Source organism: Haliotis asinina, chromosome 3 (assembly GCF_037392515.1).
Source record: "Haliotis asinina isolate JCU_RB_2024 chromosome 3, JCU_Hal_asi_v2, whole genome shotgun sequence".
In the NCBI taxonomy this organism is placed as follows: domain Eukaryota; kingdom Metazoa; phylum Mollusca; class Gastropoda; order Lepetellida; family Haliotidae; genus Haliotis; species Haliotis asinina.
The window spans coordinates 66098058-66123113 of record NC_090282.1 but is presented as its reverse complement, the minus strand read 5'-3'; the positions used below and the strand labels follow the sequence as shown (position 1 = coordinate 66123113).

The 25056-nt window shown below is 37.0% G+C and overlaps 1 protein-coding gene across 1 annotated transcript; it reads left to right on the top strand.

The window, feature by feature from the left end:
• The first annotated feature begins 1485 nt into the window (after positions 1–1485).
• Positions 1486–23529, top strand: LOC137278319 (DAZ-associated protein 1-like). The gene is made up of 12 exons (XM_067810587.1): positions 1486–1761; positions 5397–5437; positions 6686–6849; positions 7143–7202; positions 7836–8024; positions 9012–9060; positions 11848–11930; positions 14628–14922; positions 18246–18587; positions 21178–21303; positions 22053–22184; positions 22699–23529. Exons 1-12 carry the CDS (start codon positions 1742–1744, stop codon positions 22863–22865), a joined length of 1668 nt encoding a protein of 555 aa, XP_067666688.1. The 5' UTR covers positions 1486–1741; the 3' UTR covers positions 22866–23529.
• The last annotated feature ends 1527 nt before the right edge of the window (positions 23530–25056 follow it).

The following is a 25056-nucleotide window of genomic DNA, read 5'->3' as shown; positions in this document are numbered from 1 at the left end:
CTATGTATATGACTGCGGCCTGTAAATAATCGTAATTAACCCATTTGCGTAGATCAATGCTCACGTTGTTAAGCATTGAACTGTCTGGTCCAGACTTGACTATTTACAGACCGCCACCATGTAGCTGTAATATTACTGCTTGCGGCGTAACATTAACTTCACTCACTCATGTCAAAATTGCAACAACACGGAGTCTGGAGCAGTCAAAAGAATGACTGGTGATGCCGCGTCCTCGGGACACTCCCACGCAGTCACTCATGTCACCATGGCAACCGTGACAGAGGAATCTGTGCAAATCCAGAATCATCACGAAAACACTGCGAAACTGTCCACAGGAAAGGTTTGAGTACTTTTTCTGTTACTTGGGTTGAGTATTGATATCAATTACGTAAAATCAACGAGGTTTATGATATTGAGAAAGTAATTTATATATAACTAATTCCTATAAAAGTGACAATGTGCAAGCTTCATTGTGCATGTCTTTCCTCACTTGATAAGAATATTATACAGGAATATTCTCTTGAAATACAAAATCACAGACACCCTCACCCAAACTCCAGAATATGAACAGGTAATGACTCGAGTCCTCTTTAAACTCATGAGGATACCCACGAAATTTACACATTACAAGGTCAACCCACGAAATTACGATACATGAACATTGAACAACAAACAGAGTTCGATGGACGTGTACCTTCTTTATCATTTATATGATCAACGCTTAGGTATAGCTATACTAACACTTTTATCAAGCAAATGATGACAGTGATGCTTAAAACTGCTTTATAACGGTGTTAGTAGCTACACCGAAACGTCGCTCATATTAACAATAAATAAGTAGTACATTGTATATCCATAGAACTCTCCACGATGTTCAAAACACCAACTTCTAAATACCACTGAAAGACCTTTATCTGACAATATACAAAACACTTTAGAAACGATTCCTATTTCGAAATTATTGTCACAGAAAATGCTTTACCAATAAATATTTACTCGTTCTTCCGTTACCTTGAATATTGTTGAATTGAGATTCGGGATACTTTTTCTTCTTTCATAAGGTTGGTCTAAATTCAGTTTCATCAACATTTTACATGTGTGATCTTGTAGATGAGAAATGACTCTTTCATACAAGGAGACACCATGAGACCATGTTGATAAGTACAAGTGTATGTAGCAAGACACTGTTGCACAAAATGTCTCAGACATGTACGTGGTTTTGTGCAAGTATTACATCACTGCATTGTGGTGTATCAATAAGGAATCTGTCGTCCTCCATTTAAAATAAGAACACTTTTAAGTCAACATGTGCATGAATAAGTAGTCTTGAGTAAAATGAAAACAACATTACATTCTCGTTGGTTCCAACATTCATCTGTTGCTCACTCGCCTGTAATGTTCATACCTTAGTGTGACGATCCAAGGGAAGGAACCAAGTTCTGGTGTTGAGTAAGGAGTCCAGAATAGGTTAGTAGACAGGAGCCCAGTCACAAAGCCTCTAATGGCCGTGCGAATGAAGGGCAGAGAACCGACTGAAAAGCGCCCCCTATGCAGTCGCATTCGGATTTTCTCGGCTCTCGGCGACATTGTGATTGCGTTGCACGAGTTTTAGGTTACAGGAAGTTCAAGGAGGTTCTTTCGATTGTACCACACGCTTGCAGCGCCATTTTGGAAATCAGCTTGGCTTTAGAAAAAGTCATTACAAACCCAACAAATACCGAGAAACCCTCAGTTTTTCATCATGCAGAGAGACGAACCCGGGTAAGATAGAATTCATACGTCGTTTTACCAGTCTCACGTTATGTTGTTTTGCAGTGCTGTGGGTGAATTTATCTTTTCAGTTTGTGCATGTACCATTAGCCTACATTTGCTCCAGGCCAACATTTCAGAATACTATGATGTCGGGAACGATATATTGACCGACATTGTGATTGTCTGCTTATCACAGTAAATAGTAAATGTTCGACGAAGGAACTCACCACTCAGGTGATGTAGCACGTCTAGGGTTTGGAATTAGAGCAAAGTTTTTTTTGTCCATTGTTCCAATAACCCACAAAATGGACACCGGTTAGCTAATGGCTTTTCTTCGCGTTCTTCTGCGGTGTTAAATGTGGCTTATGGGGATTCAGTCAAAATGTGACCACCATTAAATTCACAAATCTCAATGAGCAAATTTCTTCCGTCTGATTTCATTTCCCACTTTTCCATCACATGAACTTGAATGAACTGAAGTCAGTGAAGCCCGCAGCTTCTTCAGTTGAGCTCATGACAGCAATAGCACTACTTCATATGAATAAACTCGTATTCCAGCCAAGGCCTACATCAAATTTATACGGCGAGTGCATTTTCTTTGACGGTTTAAGGCTAAATCAAGACTGAAAACTCAACCTATCGATCTTTTGCAGGTTTTGCTAAAACAAACATTCGTTGTAAAAGCGGGACACTTACCTCCAACAAAATACACTCATTTTATTTCTGACAAGTCTTGAAACATATATACCCCCTTGACTGCCGGCTATTGTGGATATGTATATGAGAGGTTGCTTAAAAAACGGAATCCATGAAAACGGACTATGACGCTCTGCAGTAGGCGGGAGGGGAAACAAACCGTTAGTGGTGTGTATCATTGTTTGTGGACGGTACATTTCAGGTTCCGAGATGTCATGAGACCTACAATGTCATTTCTAGATGTTTTTGGTGTTGGATAGGTGTGCATAGTGTTCTTATTATCCAAATGGGAAAGGTTTTTTTCAGACACGACATTGCCATGGCGTCACATGTCTCATGCTACTACCTTGATAAAGACTGAAGTTCCTATGACATTTGAAGCCTAGGGATTAAGTCGGTGGTGAAAATCGGGGTTCGAATTCCAATTTGTGAAGTTCATTTCTGGTGTCGCGCGTCTCGATAGTCCTGGAATATCGCTGAACACCGGGGGCTAAAACTAAACTCTATCACTCACTCACCCACGTAAGGTACACACGCGTGTTATTGGAATGTGTTAGAATGTGTGCCATTTACACATGTTTGACACATATTTTCGGAAAGTTATTCGACAACTGCCAAGCTTTCTATTTAATATGCAACATTTTAGGAAGACTTCTGTCTCTTGTATGGGGAAGAGCCGTATTATTTCAGTTGACTTTATTAAATATTTGGTGGACGTCCTGCCCTAACGTCTATAATGTCCCTTCCCTCTAGCGATAAGTTAGCCCCAAGTTAAGTGTAAATATACAACCCTTCCTCCATCAAACAGTGATGCGTATAATTAGTTATTATGTTTATATAGTTATATGTATGGATATGAATCGAAGAATGTTATGCGTAATGAGTGCTCAAATAATTCTCAGTACTTGATGTTATGTTTATAGAGCTATATGTGTGGATGTGAACGTATGATGTTTACGTCGTTTCATGAAACTGTAGATGTGGTCTTTAGGAGACATCCTCCATGTACCATGTCCCCGCTTAACCACCTCCGACTTGTATTTACTGAAGCGTAATTAAAAAAGTTTTACGTTGTATTACTTTAGTTAAGTCAATTGCTGGGCCTCCCCTGTTAACCTTCTGGGAGAGGGATTTGAAGTGATTGTGCCCGCATATGAAACACTATCAAATTATTCTTGACGAAATACAATCCCAAGAGCGTGTGTCATACAGTTTTTCTTATCTTGGAAATACATTCACCGATTTGTTGAATATGCCTTCTTTCTGCATCATGTAACTTGCGTAATGGCCCCACTTTATTACTGAAGGATAGGATATTGTACGGTGTAGACATGTAGAACGTAGAGGAAATGAAACATTTGAATGAATCAGTGAAGAAATCCTAATTTGAAAATATGTCAACTTTACAAAATGCATGAAAGTGAAAACTGTCATCTCATAAAACCCATTATGTATACTACATGCACATTGCATGATAATGGTGTAGAATTATAATTACTTACAGTGATTCATTTCGTTTTAGAGCAATCAATGTAATTTTAAGAGTTCAGTGAATGGTGCGATGATATATGGGATCCAGAAATGTCTACAAACGATGAAAAAATGCCATAAGTTTGTTTCCCCGCAACCATAGTCAATTTATAGCTAACCGTTTTAGTGCGATTCCACTTTTTGGTTAACCAATCAAAAGGTCCGTCAAGTGGTGAAAAATGGGGGTGGTTCTGTATCAGGGCTGATATAAAATAAGTGAATGGATGTTAGTGGATGTAAGTATGCCGTTTTGAAAATGAGTGTTTGTTTTAGCAATCCGTGCACCTGTTCTAGTCGATAGGATGGATTTTTGCCTTAAACCGCTGTACATATCTGTACAGCGCACAGTGCGTCAAAGAAAATTCACTCGTCGGCTAGACGTCGAGCACACCTTGGTATAGTGCGAAGTCGTCTAGTTATATGCTGGACTACAATAGCACCATTTATATATGCACCTAAAGTGATCATATTTAACTTATTTTGTTGTTTGTTCCCAGATCATAATGTCCTGTGAAATAAACACCATCTGCCTGATGAGTAAAATATATTTCACAAGGCCAGATGGTCATACAGCTAGAATGTAGTTTACCATGTGCAGCACCAGCCAGTGCCACTGAGTTATTATCTCCACCCATAAGGTTCTTAGGGTTAGGGTTTGCGGTTTGTGTTAAGCTCTGGTTACGATCCTTAAGGTTATGGTCCTTTACCCTTTCCTATCTTACAGGAGCGCTAATTAATCTGACAAAGTGTGCTCGCTAAAAAAGTACAACCCGTGAAGGCCCAGGGTAGAATGGTCTTCTCTGCTTGTCGTAAAAACCAAACCAACGGGATCGGGTGGTCTGACTCATTGACTTGCTTTACACACAATGTCGGTTCCCAATTGCGCAGATTGATGCTCACGGGATTGTCTTATCCAGACTCAATTATTTACAGACCGCCGCCATATAGCTGGAATATTGCTGAGTGTGGCATAGAACTAAACTCACTCATTCACTCACTAAAGTGCAGTACTCTGGTCGTACTGCCAAACAACAAAACTCGCCACAGGTTACGGTAATTTAACATTGTCCAGCACACAGCCAATAATGAGGTTGTGACATGGGGACATTGCTCATAAAATATGAGGTTGCCACTGGCCACACTGCAGCATGGTGTCTCAGTGAACTGGAACTATCATACCATCTTAAGTTTGGGCTTGTATAAGCAGCCACACATACACGTGCTTGGAATTCACCACTTCAGTGAAATATTCTTAAGACACTAAACACATCAGGTGAGCCATTTCACCTCACCCACACCTAAACTCATTACAAATACATGGATTGAGTACAAATGTAAATTGAATAAGCTTCTTTCCAACTATATTAATCCTGTGTGCGTCAAATATTTAACAGTAAAATGTTTGTTTTTCTTTGCAGAAAAATCTTCATAGGGGGCTTGAGTTGGAACACTGATGCAGGTACTGCAATAGCCATATAGTTTCACTATAACTAGTATAAGCATGTTTATAGATAAATGATTTGTGCATGTTACTTGTTTCTTTTGTCTTTATGAAAATTTTCACAACTGACCAAGTTCATGATCGCCAAGCAGACATTGCATGATTTTTTTAAATTGGTTGCATGTTGTTTGTTATTGAGTATCAAACAAATATTGAGTGATCTGCACCCACATAAATTTGTACCTAGATGACCTGTACCCAAATTTGTAACCCAGGTTTGATTTCCCACTTCTGTACTACATGAGATATCCATTTTTTATCCAGTTATCCACTTGACTTTCTGATGTTAATTATGTTTTTTATTTAAAACTTTATCAAGAAAATCATTGGTATAGTGGAAAAACCATCAGGGCAAGTGTTTTTAGATGTACTACTGCACTGAGTAATACTTCCATAAAATCATACTCTTTCACTATGTTGTCATTTCTTCTTGTCTATGCAAGCTGTACCCGTGAAGGTCCCGGGGTAGAATAGGCCTTCAGCAACCCATGATTGCCATAAAAGGCGACTCAGCTTGTCGTAAGAGGCGACTAACGGGATCGGGTGGTCAGGCTCGCTGACTTGGTTGACACATGTCATCGGTTCCCAATTGCGCAGATTGATGCTCATGTTGTTGATCACTGGATTGTCTGGTCCAGACTCGATTATTTACAGACCACCGCCATATAGCTGGAATATTGCTGAGTGCGGCGTAAAACTAAACTCACTCATTCACTCACTCTATGCAAGCTAAAGGTCAGACAGATTAAACTTGGCAATATTCTAGCTACAGGGTCGTAGATGGAAAATGATAGGATCATGTTGCAGTTTTAAAAACATTCACTTAAGGAAGCATTGTAACAAGAGGTTTACAGTCAGTCCTAGGACGTAAGTGTGTTTATATGAAACAAAACACAAATCTCTTAATTGAAAATGTCTTTATCAGTGTTTTACACAGAGCAGTTGGGCAAATGGAAGTACATGACAAGACTGTTTTCTGTTCTTCAATATTAAGTTGTTCCTTTCTGTCACCCATGTATCAGATAGCATTTTTGGTCAGTTTGGATGACAATAGAAGTGAATTGTCCTGTTGACTGAGTATGGGTTTTGCAACATTCATGTATGTCCGCCAAAATAAATACAGATCTCATGTCCGAGTACAGATTGTAATGTTCCCACTCAAACACTGCATTATTTTTTATATTTTTTTTATGCTTGTGTTTCTAGAGGCCTTGAAGTCATACTTCTGCGCTTTTGGAGAAGTGGTTGATTGCGTTGTCATGAAGAACCCACAAACTGGCAAGTCTCGTGGGTTTGGTTTTGTCACATTCAAGGACCCAAGTGTTCTTGATGTGGTACTACCAGAAAAACACAAAATCGACAATAGGATGGTAAGACTTCTAAGAATTATTGCCTTTTTGCAAGTGAATTCAGGGGTTTGGGATGTGAACTTTTACAATAGGCAATTTTCAGGAGTATTAGCCATTTTCTCAATTTAGAATGGGCCACTACCCTTATATCAATAGTAAACTTCAAACTTTTAAGGTGCCATTTTTTATTCTAATGTGCAAAATGCCTTTCCCAATTCCTGTGAATTATATACACAGCATTATGATTTCGTTACTGAGTTCTTAATGTAAGTATGTCCTTGTGATCATGCTGACAGTACATGCTCTTCTTTCAGGTTGATGCTAAACCATGTAATGCCAAGCAGGGAGGAGGAGGTGGAGGCGGAGGAGGACGTGTATGTGTCTTTATAATACTGCTTTTGAAGTCAAACTGTGTGTCAAATTTGTTGATTAGACTTTCAATATAAATTGTCACCTCTTTCCATAATGATGTTAGGATCCATTAAGTCCCCATCTGTGAGCAGTGCATTATTTTATTGGGTGTGGAGATAAAGATTACTGTGTGCATTTGTATTGTCAGCTAAGATGGAGATAGCAATCATCTGTGTTCACATTACATAAAACTAAAACTTTGAGTAGTTACTGTTAAGTTCAAAGGCGTATGTGTTACTTTTATAACAAAAACAAAATGTTTGCAATTAATTGTGTAATAAGACTTTAATGTGTAGTACTGGGGTCCATGAGTGACAAGGAGGTAATCAGATTGGGGGTGCTGAGAATAAAGAGAAATTGGTGCTATTACAGTATGGGTAAAAGGCAGATCACTGAGTGCAATGTTAAAAAACTTTAAGAATACTGCCAGTTTCTCCTCTGAATTTAGAACTGACCACCAGAAATACAGTCAATATTGCTGATTGCAATATAAATAAAGACATAGTTTGTATCACGTGTGAACTAAGCCCAAGTTATAGATTTATCTTGTACCTGAGGATCTGTGTCTTTGATGTGAGTGATCATGTTCATGTCAGGGTGGACCAGGAGGTCCATATGGGCGTGGAGGTGGCGGCGGAGGTCGTGGAGGTTATGGTGGACATGGGCATGGCGGAGGTGATAATCGTGGTGGAATGCAAGGAAAAACAAACAAGATCTTTCTTGGTGGTATTCCAAATGAAGCTAATGAAGACAGCCTCAGAAACTACTTCAGTCAGTTTGGTGGTGTAAGTATTTTGTGATTGTGATGTTGGTTAAACATGTTAAAGGCTGTTAGTCTTTATGATGACCACTGATACATTTTGATGAAAAATGTGCTAAAACATGAAATACGTGTTGGGCAACCCTTTAGTTTTGTGTGGCTTTCATCTCTAAATGGGCTTTAGTTACTATTTATTGAGTCGAACAAAGTGTGTCCATCCACCCGTTGATTAGATGTAGTAACAATGTGTTTTCTGTCAACGTGAACACTACTGTTTCGTTTCACAAGGATGATTGAAGAAAGATTGAATTGCTCTTCTATCGTTATGGACTGCACATTTAAAGATTTCAACATAATTCAGTGATGTTGAAAGCTGTTTAGTTGTGGTCCTAGTGTTAGCATAGTGGCTAAGGAGTCCTTAAATTCAAATGACATGGAACCAAAGCTGAAAAATCCTTTATACCCCTCTTAATTACTGCCAATACAAGCAATGGGGTAGCATAGTGGTGAAAGCATTTACTGATCTTGCAGAAGACCAGGTTTCGATTCCCCACATGTACTCAATGTGTAAAGCCCGTTTCTAGAGAAGACCCTTCCATGATGTTGCTAAAATATAACTAAAAGTGTTGTAAACTAAGCTCTCACTCACTCGCTGCCATTAGAACTGTGCACTTAGACAATTAGCTTAATAACAGTGACACATTAACCCCACAGCCTGAGTGTATTCAACTGAGTGTTTGTGAAGGTTCTAATATACTCAAAATATTTTTGAAAAACACATGGACAGGCTTTTTTTTTTTTAACTCAGACCGCAACAACGATCCAGTTGTGTATATTTTACCCCTGATTTTAGACAGCAGATCCAATTCATGACTCACTGCTATGTCTTTTTATCTCAAGAAAGAAAGATTGAATTTGTTTGTGTTGCCTGACCACTCCCACAGATTTTGATGCATGAAATACATGATGTGATATGGAAGTCTGAACGAGTATTCTTCTCTCACTGTTACAGGTGACAGATGTGACGATAATGTATGATCAAGAAAAAGGCCGTTCTCGAGGTAAGATTACTGAACTGTTATAGAAGATGTAAGCCCTATGACTGGTTTTTAAAAAGCTAATTAAATATGTATATTGGAAAATATCAAGATGTAGACATCTGTGTATAGGAAAATATCATGAAATGTGTGAATTTAGTTAAGTATAATAATTTAGTTAAATATATCTACACATAGATATGAAGACCTGGTGCTAATACCATGTTTTATTTGGTCACAGTAAACCTGACACAGTAAATGTGATTTATGCAACAATAAACACATAAAATACATGCAAAAATCTGAATTGTGAATGTTTGGTCATAAAATATTAGTCAGGTTTACATATTGAGCAGCTGGAAGCTGGAACTCCGACCTGTCTCAGTTGCAACTTGAACTCGTATGGTGTGTTTAGTCCTGTGGATTCAGAAAATGAAATGGTTTTACATGGTATTAAGTCCAGAAAACCCAGGTCATGATAGCTTACCGAAATCATAATTGTATGTGTGATACACTGTCCGTAAAGAAGTATGAGCACTGCTCATATATAATGATTTCATTGTGAAAGTAGCAGTTTCTGTCCTGGTGATGTGTACCTGTCATGTCCTTGTTGACTTAGTGACAATAAGTTCTATGAAAATATATATGGTACAGTAATCATTATGCCCAAACTGATATATTCGGTAAAACAGTTACCTGATTTCGTGGTTTGAGTGTTACTGATATAATTTAGTGTGGTGAATAATTTGATTGGTTAGTTTGAGAATTAGTCTACAATGCAGTTGAATCATGACAATTCTAAGTTGCTCTACAAACAATCATAATATGGGTTCTGATATTGTTAGTATTGTATTGATTACGTTTATGTTAATTTATTAGACAAATTTAAATATTCTTTCTTGGAATGTCTTTCCATCATGTAATATTAAAAGTGAATTTATCATGTACTTCAATTCTGTATTTAGACATTTCAGCTGTCTTGTGGTATTTCATCTGAAGAACGAAGATTTTGTCAGGCTTACATAATGTCAATCAAAATATCAGGAACTTTGCTCCAGTTTTCCCCATTTTCTCATGATGAATCCTACGTTTGGATAAGTGGTTTGATTTATTTTATACAATAATTTTAAATTCATGAAGAAATGAGTGCCTGATTATTTGTCTCATTATGTGAGCCTGGAAGTGAGATTGAAATGAGTCACCTTTAGGTTGGTTCTTGGATCTTGTTTGTGTCAGTCGTCATATTTTTGGGGGGAGGAGAAGAGAAAATTTAACATTTCAACTGGGAATTCCATGTTCATACTTCCTAAGGTCATTTTAAATATACATTATGATTAGTACAATACAGAAAAAGGAATTGCCTGTCATGATTTTTTGTCTGCCACTGTACTTGATCCAAGATTGACCATGACTTTAGTTTCATGTTCCATGGTTCCCAGTCCTGTCACTGCATGTTGCAATGACACAAATTGCAAAGACACAAACCTGTCAATTACTTGTGCACTGTCACCATAAAGCAATTGAGGATTCATTGGGTAAAACATTATGCAAGTCCAAAGTCACTGACTCATGAAAACATTTCATGTTTCATTATTTTTCTCATGATACCGTAACCACAAACACTATACTAGTACCTCTGGATTTTCAAGTAGCTCTTCAGTGTAGTGTTCATGGGACAGACAACAGCATGTCTGTGTTAAGATGTATTAAATCACTGGATCTCATGGGCAGATGTTTTGAATTTCCCAAAAGTTTTCATGAGTGAATGACTTTCAGCATGTTCAGTGGGTAAAACATGTTTAGATCAAACCAGATGACTGAAGTATCCCTTACAGAGGACATGCATTGATAGTTCTAATGTAATGGTTCTCTTACAGTTGATTAAGAGGAATATGACCTGTTTATTCATGAGTGAGTCAGTGGTTAGCCTTCTGCTAGACATATCTCAGTCAGACGGAGTCGGCACAGTTAGGCAGTTTCAGACACTGGAAATGTTTCCTTGTATATTGCGGGCGATAAGTGAATATGCTCATGGAACACTTTGGTCCATATATTTGGTTTGGCCTTTTGTGTGAAAATGTATCACAAACGCATTATCGCAACGTTATCGCAAACGCATTAGTTCGATTTTTGTATCTGATTTTTAAGAAATCAGGTTTCATGGTTAAATAATATTGAGAAATATGAGAATAACAAAACTGCTGAGTGAGGAAGAATGCCCTGACAAAGATTTCAATAAAGTGGATTATCCTGAAGTGTGTCTGTTGTTTGTATGAAAGATTAATGTGAGTGCGTACAAATGTTTGTTTTAAGATATCTATTTCTATTTACAATGAATGCCAAAAATTAAGTATTAAAAATGAGTTTCTCCTCAGAAAGGAGTAAAGTGCTAATTGATTGTAATTGCCTTTGTTAAATATTTTGGTAGTTAACAGAGAAATGTTTGACAAACATTGTACACATTCACAAAGACAAACTTTTGTTGGCAATGGAGGAAAAACGTCACTTATCAGTGTCTCACTGTCTTAAGAAGTTTTACTGATTTGTCCTTTTGAAAAAGCTACTGACAAATTCTGAAGGAGAAAAATCTTAAGTTATTTTGGTTCTAAATGGTTAGTAGAAGTGACATATTGCTCATGTCACTGATATTGCCAGGAGTCACATCAAAAGTTTGTCAAAGTCATTATTGATAAAATTGTTGTAACCATTACTTCCCCCTTTCTTTTAGGTGAAGATGCTTGTAAAGTTTGTTAATGTTTATATGCATATGATGAACCTGCTTATTATTGTCTTGCTGTTACTATTAACTAGGCTTTGGGTTTTTGACATTCGAGAGAGAAGACAGCGTTGAATTGGTGTGTGGAGATCAATTTCATATTGTGGACGGGAAGAAGGTTATTTCTTATTTACACAACACTATCAAATTATTGATTATTAATTTAATGAACACATATAAGGATATTATCCATGTTCAGTATTGTTTTAATAGTTCCTTGTGAATATTTTCTTGTTTCTTTAGTGAATGTGCATATAAAATATAAGACGTTTAAACACTGGAAAGAAGACTGTATATATCCCTTTAAATATTTGATATTTTAACCAAATGGTGATTTTAGGTGATTAAACTTTGGAAGAGATGTACTGCTTGGTTTAGTTTAGATTATAGACTTTAGTTTATTTCCCTGACCTAAATTATGGTATACATTTGTGTCATGATGAACTGGTGCATGTTGAACTGTTGATTCAATTAAGGTGAACAATGTGGATTGTTCACTTAATTACTTAGCATGATTACATTAGTGTATTTACGTATGTCACCATGAGATGTGAATATATTATAAACTACAGCTAATGTTAGTTCTGGTTTGGATCTCTAAAGTTAGTGATTTATATTTGGTTATTTAGTGCAGGTAATTTAGGTGAAATGTGTTATTGTAGCAGCCATTTACATATATAATACTGCAGTCCTACTAATGATTGTTTGGGACATAATTTTAATGGCATTTGTAAATGGTGAATACAAATGCATGTTTACAAATGTCTCGACAATATCTTAATCCTGTAAAGTCCAGGTTATCAAATCGTTGCGCTTAGGCTGTGGGCTTTGCTAGTTCCTTACTTCAGTGGCACAGGTTGTCAAGTGGATTAATGCAGTACAATTTGTGCAGTGTTGTTTCCTTCAGCTACCAGAATCTGCTGGTTGTTTCACATCCTCTCACTGATTATGATCCTTAGTTTGTACCACCATTCATGTGGTCATGGATATCACCAAAGTGGTACATATCTGTGACCTGGGTCGTATAATTAAAGTGCCGTACATTCAAACAAAATTAAGGTTATTGTCAACAAGTGACTTAAAAATATGTTTAAATGAGGATATGTTACTGAACTGATTGTTGTAAGTATATGTGCAGACATTCTTCCTCAAACTGTTTTTCAAATCATTTAGTATATGTTTCAATTGTAATGTACACATGCATAAGAGGAAAGTGGTGAAAGCCGTCAATATTCCTAAGATGCTCTTAATCTTTACATAATACTCTATATACATAATAAGTGTCAAGTGTTCTACAGTGGACCATAGATTATGAGTTAGTGTGTCTGATATTTGAGACACTTATTTAAGTTAGCACTTGTCTATTGAAAGTAAGATTTCTCAAAAGTATGATAGTGTGACATCAGAAAAAAAGATATGTAGATATTAACTAGTGATGTGGTCAGGGTAAAGGTTACAGCTAGTGCATCTCTTCCGGATGAACAAATATATATTAGATTTGTGTTCTCTACCGTTAACAAAAGTTGTTGTTTGTTATGCTAACATGTTTTGCTTATGAAGTTATTTGATCCATTTTTGATAGTGCCTGTTTGCTGTGCTAAATTACATGTTGTGCAAATATCTGACATTGGGGCTATTTAGCAAATGCAGTCAGTAAAAAGCATCTCTTAAAGTACGTCTTTTTAGGAAATATTTTCAGTTTGACAAGCTACCAACCCTTTCACACTTTATTTTAATTAGATTGCAAATCTGACTTATGATAGTGAGTATGTATACCTGTGCCTTTCCATTCTGATAATGGCTGAAGAAAATGAGTTCATGTATGGGGGATGTAGGGTGTAAGATGTGCTCGTTGCTGCATGGGAAGTAACAAAAGGATGCTACCGTGGTGCTTGGTGCACATATCAGACTTAAAGGCCATCATTTCACTGTATTCAAATATTCTGATTTGCATGTATATGTATTGAATGTTCACAGATAGTGAAAACAATTAATATTGATTCTGGGTAATGTTTTCTTATCTATATTCAGATAGTGATATGAATACTGTCAGAAGTTCTCTTTTTTAGTTTATTTTCCCAAGTTAACATGATTACTATACCTTTAACATGCCTTTGTATAATGCAGTATTACAAGAAGTTATTATACGTAGAAGACTTGTAATATTGTGTTATGTCCGTGCAACAGGTGTATGTTTTGACTAATTCCAACTTATGGTGGAAGTTTCCCAACTGAGTGTATGTGTTGTGTCCAAGGTGTAGTAATGTTGTTGGTTTTGGTGGGCAGGGATGAGAATTCTTTATTGACGGTACTTTCTGAAGTATTCCCTTCATTGCATACTTTTCAATTCTTCTCTGACCACATCCTCAGCTTGAAGTAATTTTGTTTTTGTGGCTACTGTTGAAGGCCATGATCGACCCATTCTCATCCCTGAATGATCTGTATTGGTGTGTCAGTGTTGCCAGAGACATTCTGATAATGAAGTTGTATCAACTTCTTTAAGATGAATATAATGAAGTTATCATAAAAGTAGGCTGAAAGGGTTGGAAGCTTTCTGTAGCCCTTTTGTCAAGATATTTAGTTTACAGTTAGAAGCTAGTTAAAAAATATATGTGTATTAGGTAGTTTAAGGAACAGATTTTGATATACCTAAAGCTTGTTACCATGCCATTCACAATAATATGGTAATTTCAAGTTGTACACTGTACTTAATCTTAAGTCTATGTTGTTTTATTAGTTAGATTAAAGATTGTATTAAATATCTTTGTTAATTGCAACTTTATTGACTCGGTACCATTTTTTCCTCCTACAATAGATTGAATGTAAACGTGCAGAACCTCGTCAGGGTCGTGATGGTGGTGGTGGTGGAGGAGGAAGGGGACGTGGACGTGGTCCACCAGGACCTATGATGGGAGGAGGTCCACATGGACAGGGTCCTCCTCAGTTTGCACCTCCACAGGGACCTGATAGTTGGGGACAGGGAGGAAACAACTTCCCACCCCAAGGAGGTCCTCCAGGGGGCCCACCTGGCTATGGATCTAATGGGCAAGGTTATGGGGGTGCTTATCAAGGCTACCAACAGCAAGGTGGTGGATATCAAGGACAGCAAGGTAAGGTTTCCTTTTGCATAGACACACACATCTTTTCAGGCAGTCTTTGCAAAACTGGCTTGTTTTTTACAGTTTCGTAATAACATCTTTAAAAACATTAAATAGACAATAGATTGTTCTTTTATTAGAAAAATTGAGATCAAGTGTATTCTCAGAGCTCAAGATCCAAAGCCTTTTGAGTACGATAGGATTGTGAAAGTGTTGAAGCCTTCATACCAGAATGTGAAACAGTTATTGGAGCTGTTTCACTCTCAAGCATATTGATGTAAAAACTGCTGGAAATCAGTAGTTAGTGAATGCTTATATACAAGTTGAGACATTAAATATATATACTAAAAGAAATTGAGCTAGGAAAAAGGCTTCTCTTGAGCTTTGGCATCTGATCAGAATAGAGTTGTACTTGCTGTATTGCTGTTTACCACATGCTTTTAAAAGTCGATTTGATTTTTTGTCACATTGCTTTGCATAAGTTAATGTGAACCTGGTTCTTGATGATTTCAGTGGCATGGCCTATGACTGGTATGTTTTGTAGCCACCGTTAGTCCTTGCACAAAGAAATCCCAATGTAGCCTCTTGTGACAATTTCCACATAAAAATACATATTTACTTGTTTATAAAGATTCTTAAAAAATGTCCAAAATTAATTTCCAAATACCGTGTAATGTGGATGATGTCACTGTTGTTGAAGAAGCATCATTGAGGACCAGATATTGCTTAGTTTACTCCTAGGTATTCAAGTGCAGGGTTGTCATGACACTACATTAACATGCTTGTTGCCCTACAGTCAATAGTGATAAAGACCTCTGTACCAATAATAAGTCTGAACAGTCTTACTCCAAATTCATGCAGTCAGATGTTGAGTTTATTGTCTTCTGACCTTTTATCATTGAATCTATGAACAATACATGAGACATGGTCATTTCCTGGGCACAAGTGTTGGTTTGTATCACATGCACATGACAACTCTTCTGTTCTGGTTTAAATATTATTCATTAACAATGGTAGTATGTTCATTCACAGGATGTTTTAGTTACACTCCTTCATATTATAAATCAAACCACCCTTTCAGATCTTCGACTAAACGATCCTGTGCTCCTTTCATATATTTATTTGGTGATTCCATCTGAACTTGCTAATGACAGAGGGAACATGGGTTATGCATATGACAGTGTTCAAAATTCATGGAATCACGTATCAGTAATCTGTAAGTTAAGAATCAGTTGGTCTGGGTGCTTTTATTTTGATTACTATGTTCAGTTTTTGTAACCATAATGTCCCCTTTGGAATTTTGAACACTGTTTCAATAATAATCACGTATTTATGTATAGTTACATTAGTTGAGTGAATTATTTGTGCATTTCGTTTAAGTCAATCATGCCTACATGTATCCAATCATCAATGCACTTATAAAGAAAGGGCTTTACATTATTTTTTGACTCACTGATCTGAAATGATTTCTCATGGTTTTCAAGCGCCTTGTTTTGAGAGTAATATGTCGCAAAATTGCTGTGTTCAAGAAGAAAATGAAATGGTTAACAATGTAGTGGTTTAATTTTAGTAGAATGGTTTCATACTTCACATGGCATTGGTGATTTTCCATCCTATTTTTACATTCTTGTTTGTGCAAGGAAATGTCTGACCACATCTTAGCTCTCTAGTAACTACATACAATGTGTTGCCACTGTTTCACACAATTAACGAAAGGGAAGAAATTTCATACTGGTTTTATCTTTTTGTTTTTCTTGAAATATTTTGAATGTCATGGATGCATGGTCACATCAGTGGAGGAATGCCTCAAATGAAATGCATAACTTGAACAGAGCTGCTTATAGCTTAACATAAGCAGTTTTGTTGGTAAAAGTATTTTAGTGGTTCTTTTTACTTTTGAGCATGAAGTTTCTGGTAAATCATGTTTATGGGTTCAACAATACAAGTTACAATGCAATGCATTTATCAATTCATCTGTAGCTTATGTATCCTACTTGGTAGTATACTTAAAATTGCAAGAAATGTCCCCAAGATGAGGAACATTTGCACAATCAGTATAAGCAGTAGGGTATCATCCTGTGATTGTTTTGGCATCAGAGGCCATATTATGTTCTCATTTCAGCATTGCATGTACCATTGTTACTCCCCTAATCATACTACATTGTTATGTGTTAAGTAACATTTATAGACATCAAATGCTCTACATTAAGGAGGGCTGGTTCAAAATACCTAAGGTTTATTAGTTATGGATTCTCTAATTAAGCTTTTGTCAGCATTCTGCTGGTAGTAATCCAGACAGAAAGGTAGACAGTCCAGCTTGTGCCCTGGAGAAGAGTTTTTTATGTGCTTTTGTATCCTCTCCCTAATATGATTGGATTCCTGAGCTGATTTCATTTTAGTGGCATGTTCTGAAGTAGAACTATTCTTATGAATTAAGTGGTTCAAGATCGTGGAAAGGACCATTTAAAGAAAACATTGATTGGGTGTCCCAACATTTGACTTGCTCCACTTTAAAAACTGACATTTGGTTGTTGAGCTGATACCAAGATGACATGTGTATAGCGTTGTCAGTGATAGTACTGGTTAATTAAATTCTTATTTTACAAGTAAACCATTGTTGTGAAAGAATTTGTCAGCTATTTTGGGACCCATATTGTTTCTAGACTCAGTGTTTTTGACCATAAATGGATTTGAAAACTTGGGACCATAATGTCACTCTTGTGTCTTTGTGTAAAATGGCTTAACTGAAGCAACGGAATTGTTTGATTTTCAAATACATCTGGGTTTAAATTAAGCCTGTCAAAATTATAAGGTCTGTTTCCACCGATCATTTAGCGGTATAGTATTATAAATGGTATTAGAAACTTAACAATACAAGGGTTTTGAAGATTATGCCAAAATTCTTTTGCTTTGACTTTGGTGTAATTAAAGTATAACAGTTACAAAAAAAATGAAAGTCATTCCCCAAGTGGATGACTAGCACACTTTTCTTTGTCTTGGTCACATAGATTCTTTTAGTACCCCACATGCTTTTTAAGCATGTTTGAAATAAATTAGGCAAGTTGATCACGTTTATTGCCTTAACCACTTTATATATATTTTTGAAAAGTCAGTGCATGCTTGACGGTTAAGATATTTAATACACTGCACAAACTATTATCATGAACCATATGAAGAACTTTTAGTTTACTTCAGTTTGTTGTGAATTCTTTGCCATTTTGGTGAATGTTCATGTAAATTTATTGTTTGGTGAGAGAGTTAGCATGGAAAGTGTCGTCTACATCAGTCCTGTGTGTTTACAAAGGTCTGTATTTGTAGCCTAATCTGTTTTCCAGGTGGTTATGGAGCCACACCGCCAGCTCCAGGCCAGGGTGCTCCTGGGGCTACCCAGTCCCCTACCCCTGGGGCGGCACCTGCTGCACCTCCACCTTACAATCAGTGGGCTTCCCCTCCCCCGGGGCAGCAGCCCCCTCCTCAACAGCCACCACCGCAGGCACCACCACCACAGCAGCAGCAACAGCAACCCCAGCCCCCTACCCCGGCCCCAGGCTATGCAGGTTACCCGCCTCAGGCTCCTGGGGGGCCAAGTTATGGTGGTGTACCCACCAGTCCCACTCAAGCCCCACCCCCCAGACAGCCTGGGGCACCACCAGCTCAGCAGACATATGCAGACTTCAGTGAGTGGTAGTTAATATACAGTAAATTAAGGAGAAGTAACCTCAATGTTTTGGATTGCAAGATACATCTGACATAGCATGATGTCAGTATTTCCATTCAGATAAATCAAATGAGTGTTTCTTTAGTTATATTTTGTTGTTATTATTTGCCCTACCACTGACTCAAATTTGTTCACTCAGCTGATCAGTTGACCAGTTGAGCCTGTTGGATCATGCATATCGTCCTCAGTAAAGCATTGTGTTATAGTAAAGGTAGTCAGTCATATCTTGCTGATCAGGGTCCTGTTTCACAAAATGGTCATGATGTTAAAGTGATAAGTCCCATACTTAAACATAGACATGATCAATCTTACACTAAGATTATGTTTTGAAACACGGTCCAGGGTCTCGCTCCACGGACAGACCTACATATGAAAACTAGCAGAGAGCATCCGATGAAACAGTTCTTAGAATGCATTGTCCATGTAAAAAAAAATACCACATTTACTATGGAGACAACTTGTTTGTTGCAGTTACCTGATTTAGTATTTGTTTCAGTTGAAACTTTAGTAGGTTATTATCGCACTTCAGTTTGGGTTGTGATTTCTTTTATTATTTAAAGTGTGTCCATATTCCATAGATTGGTTGCTCTCTGCTGTTCATTGTCGTAAGCCCCATACTTTCATTCTACAATAGTCGTAATATGGAGCAGACTCTAGATAGTATTTAGTCAGCACCCACAAAGTAGCTGAGATATTCAGAAAAAAAACAACAAACCTACTGCTCTTAGAATAAACTTGACAGTGTTTCTAAGGCATGTGCTAGTTACTGATTTTAAATTGATAATGCACCTTAATTTTGTAAGTTCTGCATTGAATTGCCTACCAATACATGCTTCTCACTGCCTTCTAGCTAAATAATTTGTCTCATGGTTCAGTTCTTTATTTGTGGATGCCCGTGTTTGGGAAAGGAAAGTGATTCAATAGCTGAGACAGTCAATTGCTAGATACTGGGTATGCTGTGACTTAACACGGTACAGTGTATAAGCATTCGCACAGAAATTCAATATGACTGTAATCTAATGTCAGTAGGTACACTGATGCATTTAATGATTTCAGCAATTAGTATTTCAAGGGATAAAGATTCCACTTGAGCACAATCTCGTTGCTTTGGTAGTTGTGCTGTTTAGCTTCCACTGTTGATTTAGTTAATGGATAATGGCACCAGACTAACAGTAGGTAAGTCAGGTGCTTGCAAGGTCTTTACATTGTTCAAACAGTACTGATTCTTTAGTTTATCAATTGATGGAATTACTCTCAAGGTCTGCTTGATAAGACATAACATTGCTGATGTGTAATTATAAACAGTTTGACACTCAATTCAGTTTTGAACTCTTCATGAATTCGTACAGAAAATTTCAAATCAGTCAAAGTACCTCAACAATCAGACCTTGAGAATTATCAGTTTCTGTGGTTCCAGGTACTTCTATATTTGCTATGGTACCTATATTTAACAATATTTAATCATTTAGTAGATTTAGTGTTTGTATCATTAATGATGATGATAAATAATCATAATTGATCATACAAATACAAATAATTAAATGAATAAGGAATACCTTATTACTTTTGGGTTATTGGCAGGTCCATGCCTTGTACCAGTACATTAGATAGTTATCAGTACATTTAAGTTAGACTGTCATTATTAGTTAATTTTTATAGAGTTTCTTAGCCATACAGCGATGCTGAATCCAATGCATTATTTTCATTCTTGTATTGTTAAATATTATGCTTTTTGAAGTATTTACCTACTGATTTTGTGTGAAAAAAAGACATCAGTGCAAAACGTTATTTTGGTATCAAATGTCATTGATAAGCTGGACATATATGTCATATGAGTTTTTAGTTTCTGGAAATGACAAAACTGATGTTTCAGAAGACAGTTGTGGATGTGTTCTGCCTTTCTGGCTGTTTCCCTTCATGGCAGCAGAAATAAGAAACTGTTTGAAACATGTTCAGAAGTTCTCAGCTAAATATATTTTCTACTCATATGAATTTTCAGTTACATTTCCTCAGATTGTTGAAAGCCTTTGAGTCTAAATTTTCTTACTCTTATGTTTTTAAACTAAGGTCTTAAGTATTGCCCTTGCATGTTTTACAATTTTAATTTCTGTATCTTGAATTCTTTGGTTTTCTTACTAGAAGAATTAAGTGACGGGTTGATGAATGAATAGTAGGTTTAGTGTTGACCTACAGCTTATTTTTATGAAATGTCATCTGCTTGGATTTAGTCCTGTTTTGGTCAGTTTTATTAGAATATGTTAGATTTAACATTATGAAAACTGTTAGTGTGAAGACTTTAGATATTAGTTAAGTATGTTTGCATATTTATGTGATCAGTTCAGTTTTTCAATTCATACCTTTCCCTTTAACTTGGAGCTGTTTCCTGCCTGCAAGCTTTAGAAATTGTCATCAGATGAAAATGTTTTGAAAAATTGATCTGATCCTACACTCACTGTAATTGTATTTTTTGCTTTTGCTAACGACCTTTCTTTTCTAAAGTAACCCATCTTGAGAAAATAGTCTAATGTGTATCATTTTCCTGCTTACAGACCAAGCTGCTCCAGTGCCTGCTGTAGCACAAGGTTACCAAGGTTACGGTGGTGCCTACAGCAATGGTCAAGCACAAGCTGCCCCAGTAGTAGATCCATATGCTCAACAGACTCAGCAGTCACCAGGTATGTTGTTACTTTGAACTGTATCCACACCTCTAATGTCATTTATACATGATTTGCTTGGATACTGTCAACGATGTAGTGATCTATGAACCCATAGGTCAATTCTGTCTATATCTATATATCACTGTATGAAGCAACGTCTGCCCATCAGCATGCTGCTTGCTAGTTACATAGTTAGCTTAAAGCTTTATTTTAACCAGTCCTGTTGGCCAGTACATTTTCCAAGGGCATATTTTTTACCATGACACTGACTACAGGAAATAGTTCTAAAATAATTTACAATTGTGGTAGGTAGACAGAATCTGTATAGTTCATGATCATTGAAACCATAACTTCCATAGATCAGATCCAATTATTAATATGGGGCAGGTTACATTTTTTCAGTTATCAGCCCTGTTGGCTTCCTTGTTTTGATTAGTTTCATACACTGTATGTATATGTGCATCATATATGATAGGGACCCGTCTTCAGCAACCCATGATTGCCATAAAAGGCGACTGCTTCTCATAAGAGGCGACTAACGGGATCAGGTGGTGAGGCACGCTAACTTGGTTGACACGTCATCAGTTCCCAATTGCGTAGATCGATCCTCATGTTGTTGATCACTGGATTGTCTGGTCCACGTTTGATTATTTACAGACTGCTGCCATATAGCTGGAATATTGCTGAGTTCAACGTAAAACTAAACTCACTCACTCACTCACTCATATATGATAGGTACGGGAGCATTTACACATTTGTTTTTATAGCCATGGGACAGTATGCTCAAGATGCCAGCAATTATGGCCCCAGTCGAACGTATGGACAGACAGCAACAGCAGGTGCCCCTGCCGGTGGAGCATACGGTCAATTAGCTTCATATGGTCAGCCCACAGGTCAAGGTAGTGAAATGTCACCTATTTCTATATGGCCTTAACCTTGAGAACTGATAAAAAGCCAGACTAATTTTTGTTATGCAGATTTTTGTCATCTGAAACCTAAAGATAAAAATAAAATTTCCAATCAAAGTAATATTCCTTCTAAATTTTATTTTTGGCAGTTTATGAAGCAAATATGGTTAAAAAAAACAACCTTAAAAGTATTTTCTTGTGAGTTTACATTTATAGGCAATAAAAACATTTAGATTTTATTTTATTTGAGCAGGAAAATGTTTTTGTTTTTTTTCTTTTTCTTCTTCTTGAAAAAAATATGGCATGCGGATCCATAAACAAGAAACAAAATTGGTCTTGCCTTATGTATTATTGTTCCAACCGAAGTCCATAATGGTTTGAATAAATTGGATATTATCCTTTATTAGTTTTCTTACCTGTGGAGTATGATGAGTTGACCACTGATTCATAAACCCAGCCTTTTTCTGAAGGTGTAATTCTCCAAACGTAACTATCATATTTTCAGCTGCAGTGTACAGTGACCCAAGTGGCTATGGAGCTGCAGGTGCAGCTGCCTCACAGCAAGTAGCATATGGAAGCCCACCAGATCCCCAGCAGGCAAGCTATGCTGGCTATGGTGCTCAAAGGCAGTCTACAGGCAGTCAGCAGGCTTATCACCCATATCGACGATGAACATGAGGCTGCCTGCCGCCTTAATCATATTGTGTGGAAGAGCGCGAGGACTGACAAGCAATTTTAGTATTTCCTACTTGAGGAGCATTTCATCCATCAGAGCATTCATGGTGTTTTAATTAATTATGCTATCTTGGAGTTGTCAAAATTTGGTTGTAAATTATTTGTGAATTTAATACACCCTAAGAACTTTAACCATTTTTGTAGTTAAGGTATGTTCCAGCTTAGAAGATTTACTGAGAAGACTGTGCCAAATCATTCATTTCATCTCAAAGTTTGTTGTCCTAACTGAAAAGAATTTTCTAGGAGGATTTGTTTCATTTTTGGCATTTGTAGGTTTGTCTGATAAGTTGCAGGATTAACATTGTGTTATCTTCTTGAGTAAAATGTGTTGCTTTTGTTTGATGTGACTCAACTGTTTACACATGTCAAGAGAAAGTAAGGTGGCCAAGCCACAGATCCTTTCTTGTTTAGGGTCCGTCTCCCAGTTTTGGCTCTTTTGATGCAGTCAGTCTTGTAGATAACAAATATTTCACAAATTCTATCAAAAGAGATAAATAAGCAGAAACTGTTGAGCATGTCTATTTGTGACAATTTCAGGTTTTGTTTTTGTACATATTCATACCATTGCTCATCGATCTGCAAAATAAACATTTTATTGTCATGAGTGTATTTTGTTTTCTTATGGGGAAAAGTGAGGGTGCTTTTTTGTGTTTTATATGCAGTGTGACTATTAGAAAGTAGTTGCGAACAAGTTAATTAAGTCTTGACACTACAAACTACTGTAAAATGTTTTGGTTTCAGTTAGGGCAGTAATAAGGCTTACAATTTGTTGGGGTGAAATGCATCTCATGATCAGATTTGACAAATATGGTACATGTACCACACATGTCAATATCAGAAAGAGTGATTTTCTAAGAAAACTTTAGTCAGGTAGAACTATTAAGAGGAATTACATACAGATTTAGACTTGCTCAGGAGCTCTTACTGGAGGTAGGCACTTGCATGTATGGCTAGCTTTTTAAAATAATGAAAGTGATGGGGTTAACTAGTGGCTAAGGTGATTATTCTTAATGCCAAAGACTTGGGTTTGCTTCGTCACACAGGTACAGTGAGCGAAGCCCATTTCTGGTATCCACTGCTATGGTATTGTTGAATCCAGCATACACCATTTTTAGTGAATCAGTTGTTTCCATGTCACACTGAGGCACTGAACAGTAGTTTGTCTGATCCAGACTTCACAAGCAGCCTAAGTACAACTTAAACGTTGCAGTATGCAGCCTTAAACAAGGCAACATAACACTTGAGATAATCCAGTGATTGTGTAATGAGACTGGAAGGGTCTGTCCATGACCAGATTGCCAACATTTCAGTCAGGATGTCTACCAGGTTATGTTTCGCTATATTGACCGGTATTGATAGGAGGTGAATGCTTAAATTCTCGAGCAGTCTGTTGTTGAATCATGACTTTGTGCCAGGAATCAACACAACACCCCACTGAGGAATTCCAAGAGTAATCAAGAAGTTATGCAGCATACACCAAAGCCATTTGACCTCATTGTAGTGTTGACATTTGTATTTTCAACTCTTAATTATAAAGATGTTAACAAATGTAAGATCTCAAGAAGCACCGCCCTAAAGAGTAAGTAGTCCTTATGACTAAATCTTTCTCTTGACATCAGGGAACCCATGAAAGTCAAGATTAGAATTGTTCTTTCAGCAATACATGCTTGCAGATTTGACCAATTCATTTGTGTGGATCGCTTCTCATGTTAATCACTGGATTGTCTAGTCCCAATTAGATTATTTAGAGACTGCTGTCATACAGCATGACATTACTGACGTAAGTGTGAGGCAACACACACAAATTAGTTGTCCATGATTTGCAGCTTGTCCCCCTTGAACAAGAATGGATGTTTACTTTGCTTATCATTTTCATCAGTCATATTCAGTTGTAGCTCACTTGAAGAACTGAGAACAGGTTCAAAATCATACCTCTCAAATACTTGTCAGTCAGGATCTACTTCTCCTCGATACAATTTGTCGATTTCTGATGAACAAACTAACATGAATGTCTGATTGCTGATTGTGTGTCATTGTCTTGAAACCAGATATTTACCATTTACAACATAATTATAGGGGGATATTGAGTGCCCATGTCATACTGTGTCAAAAACAAGAGCGCCTAACA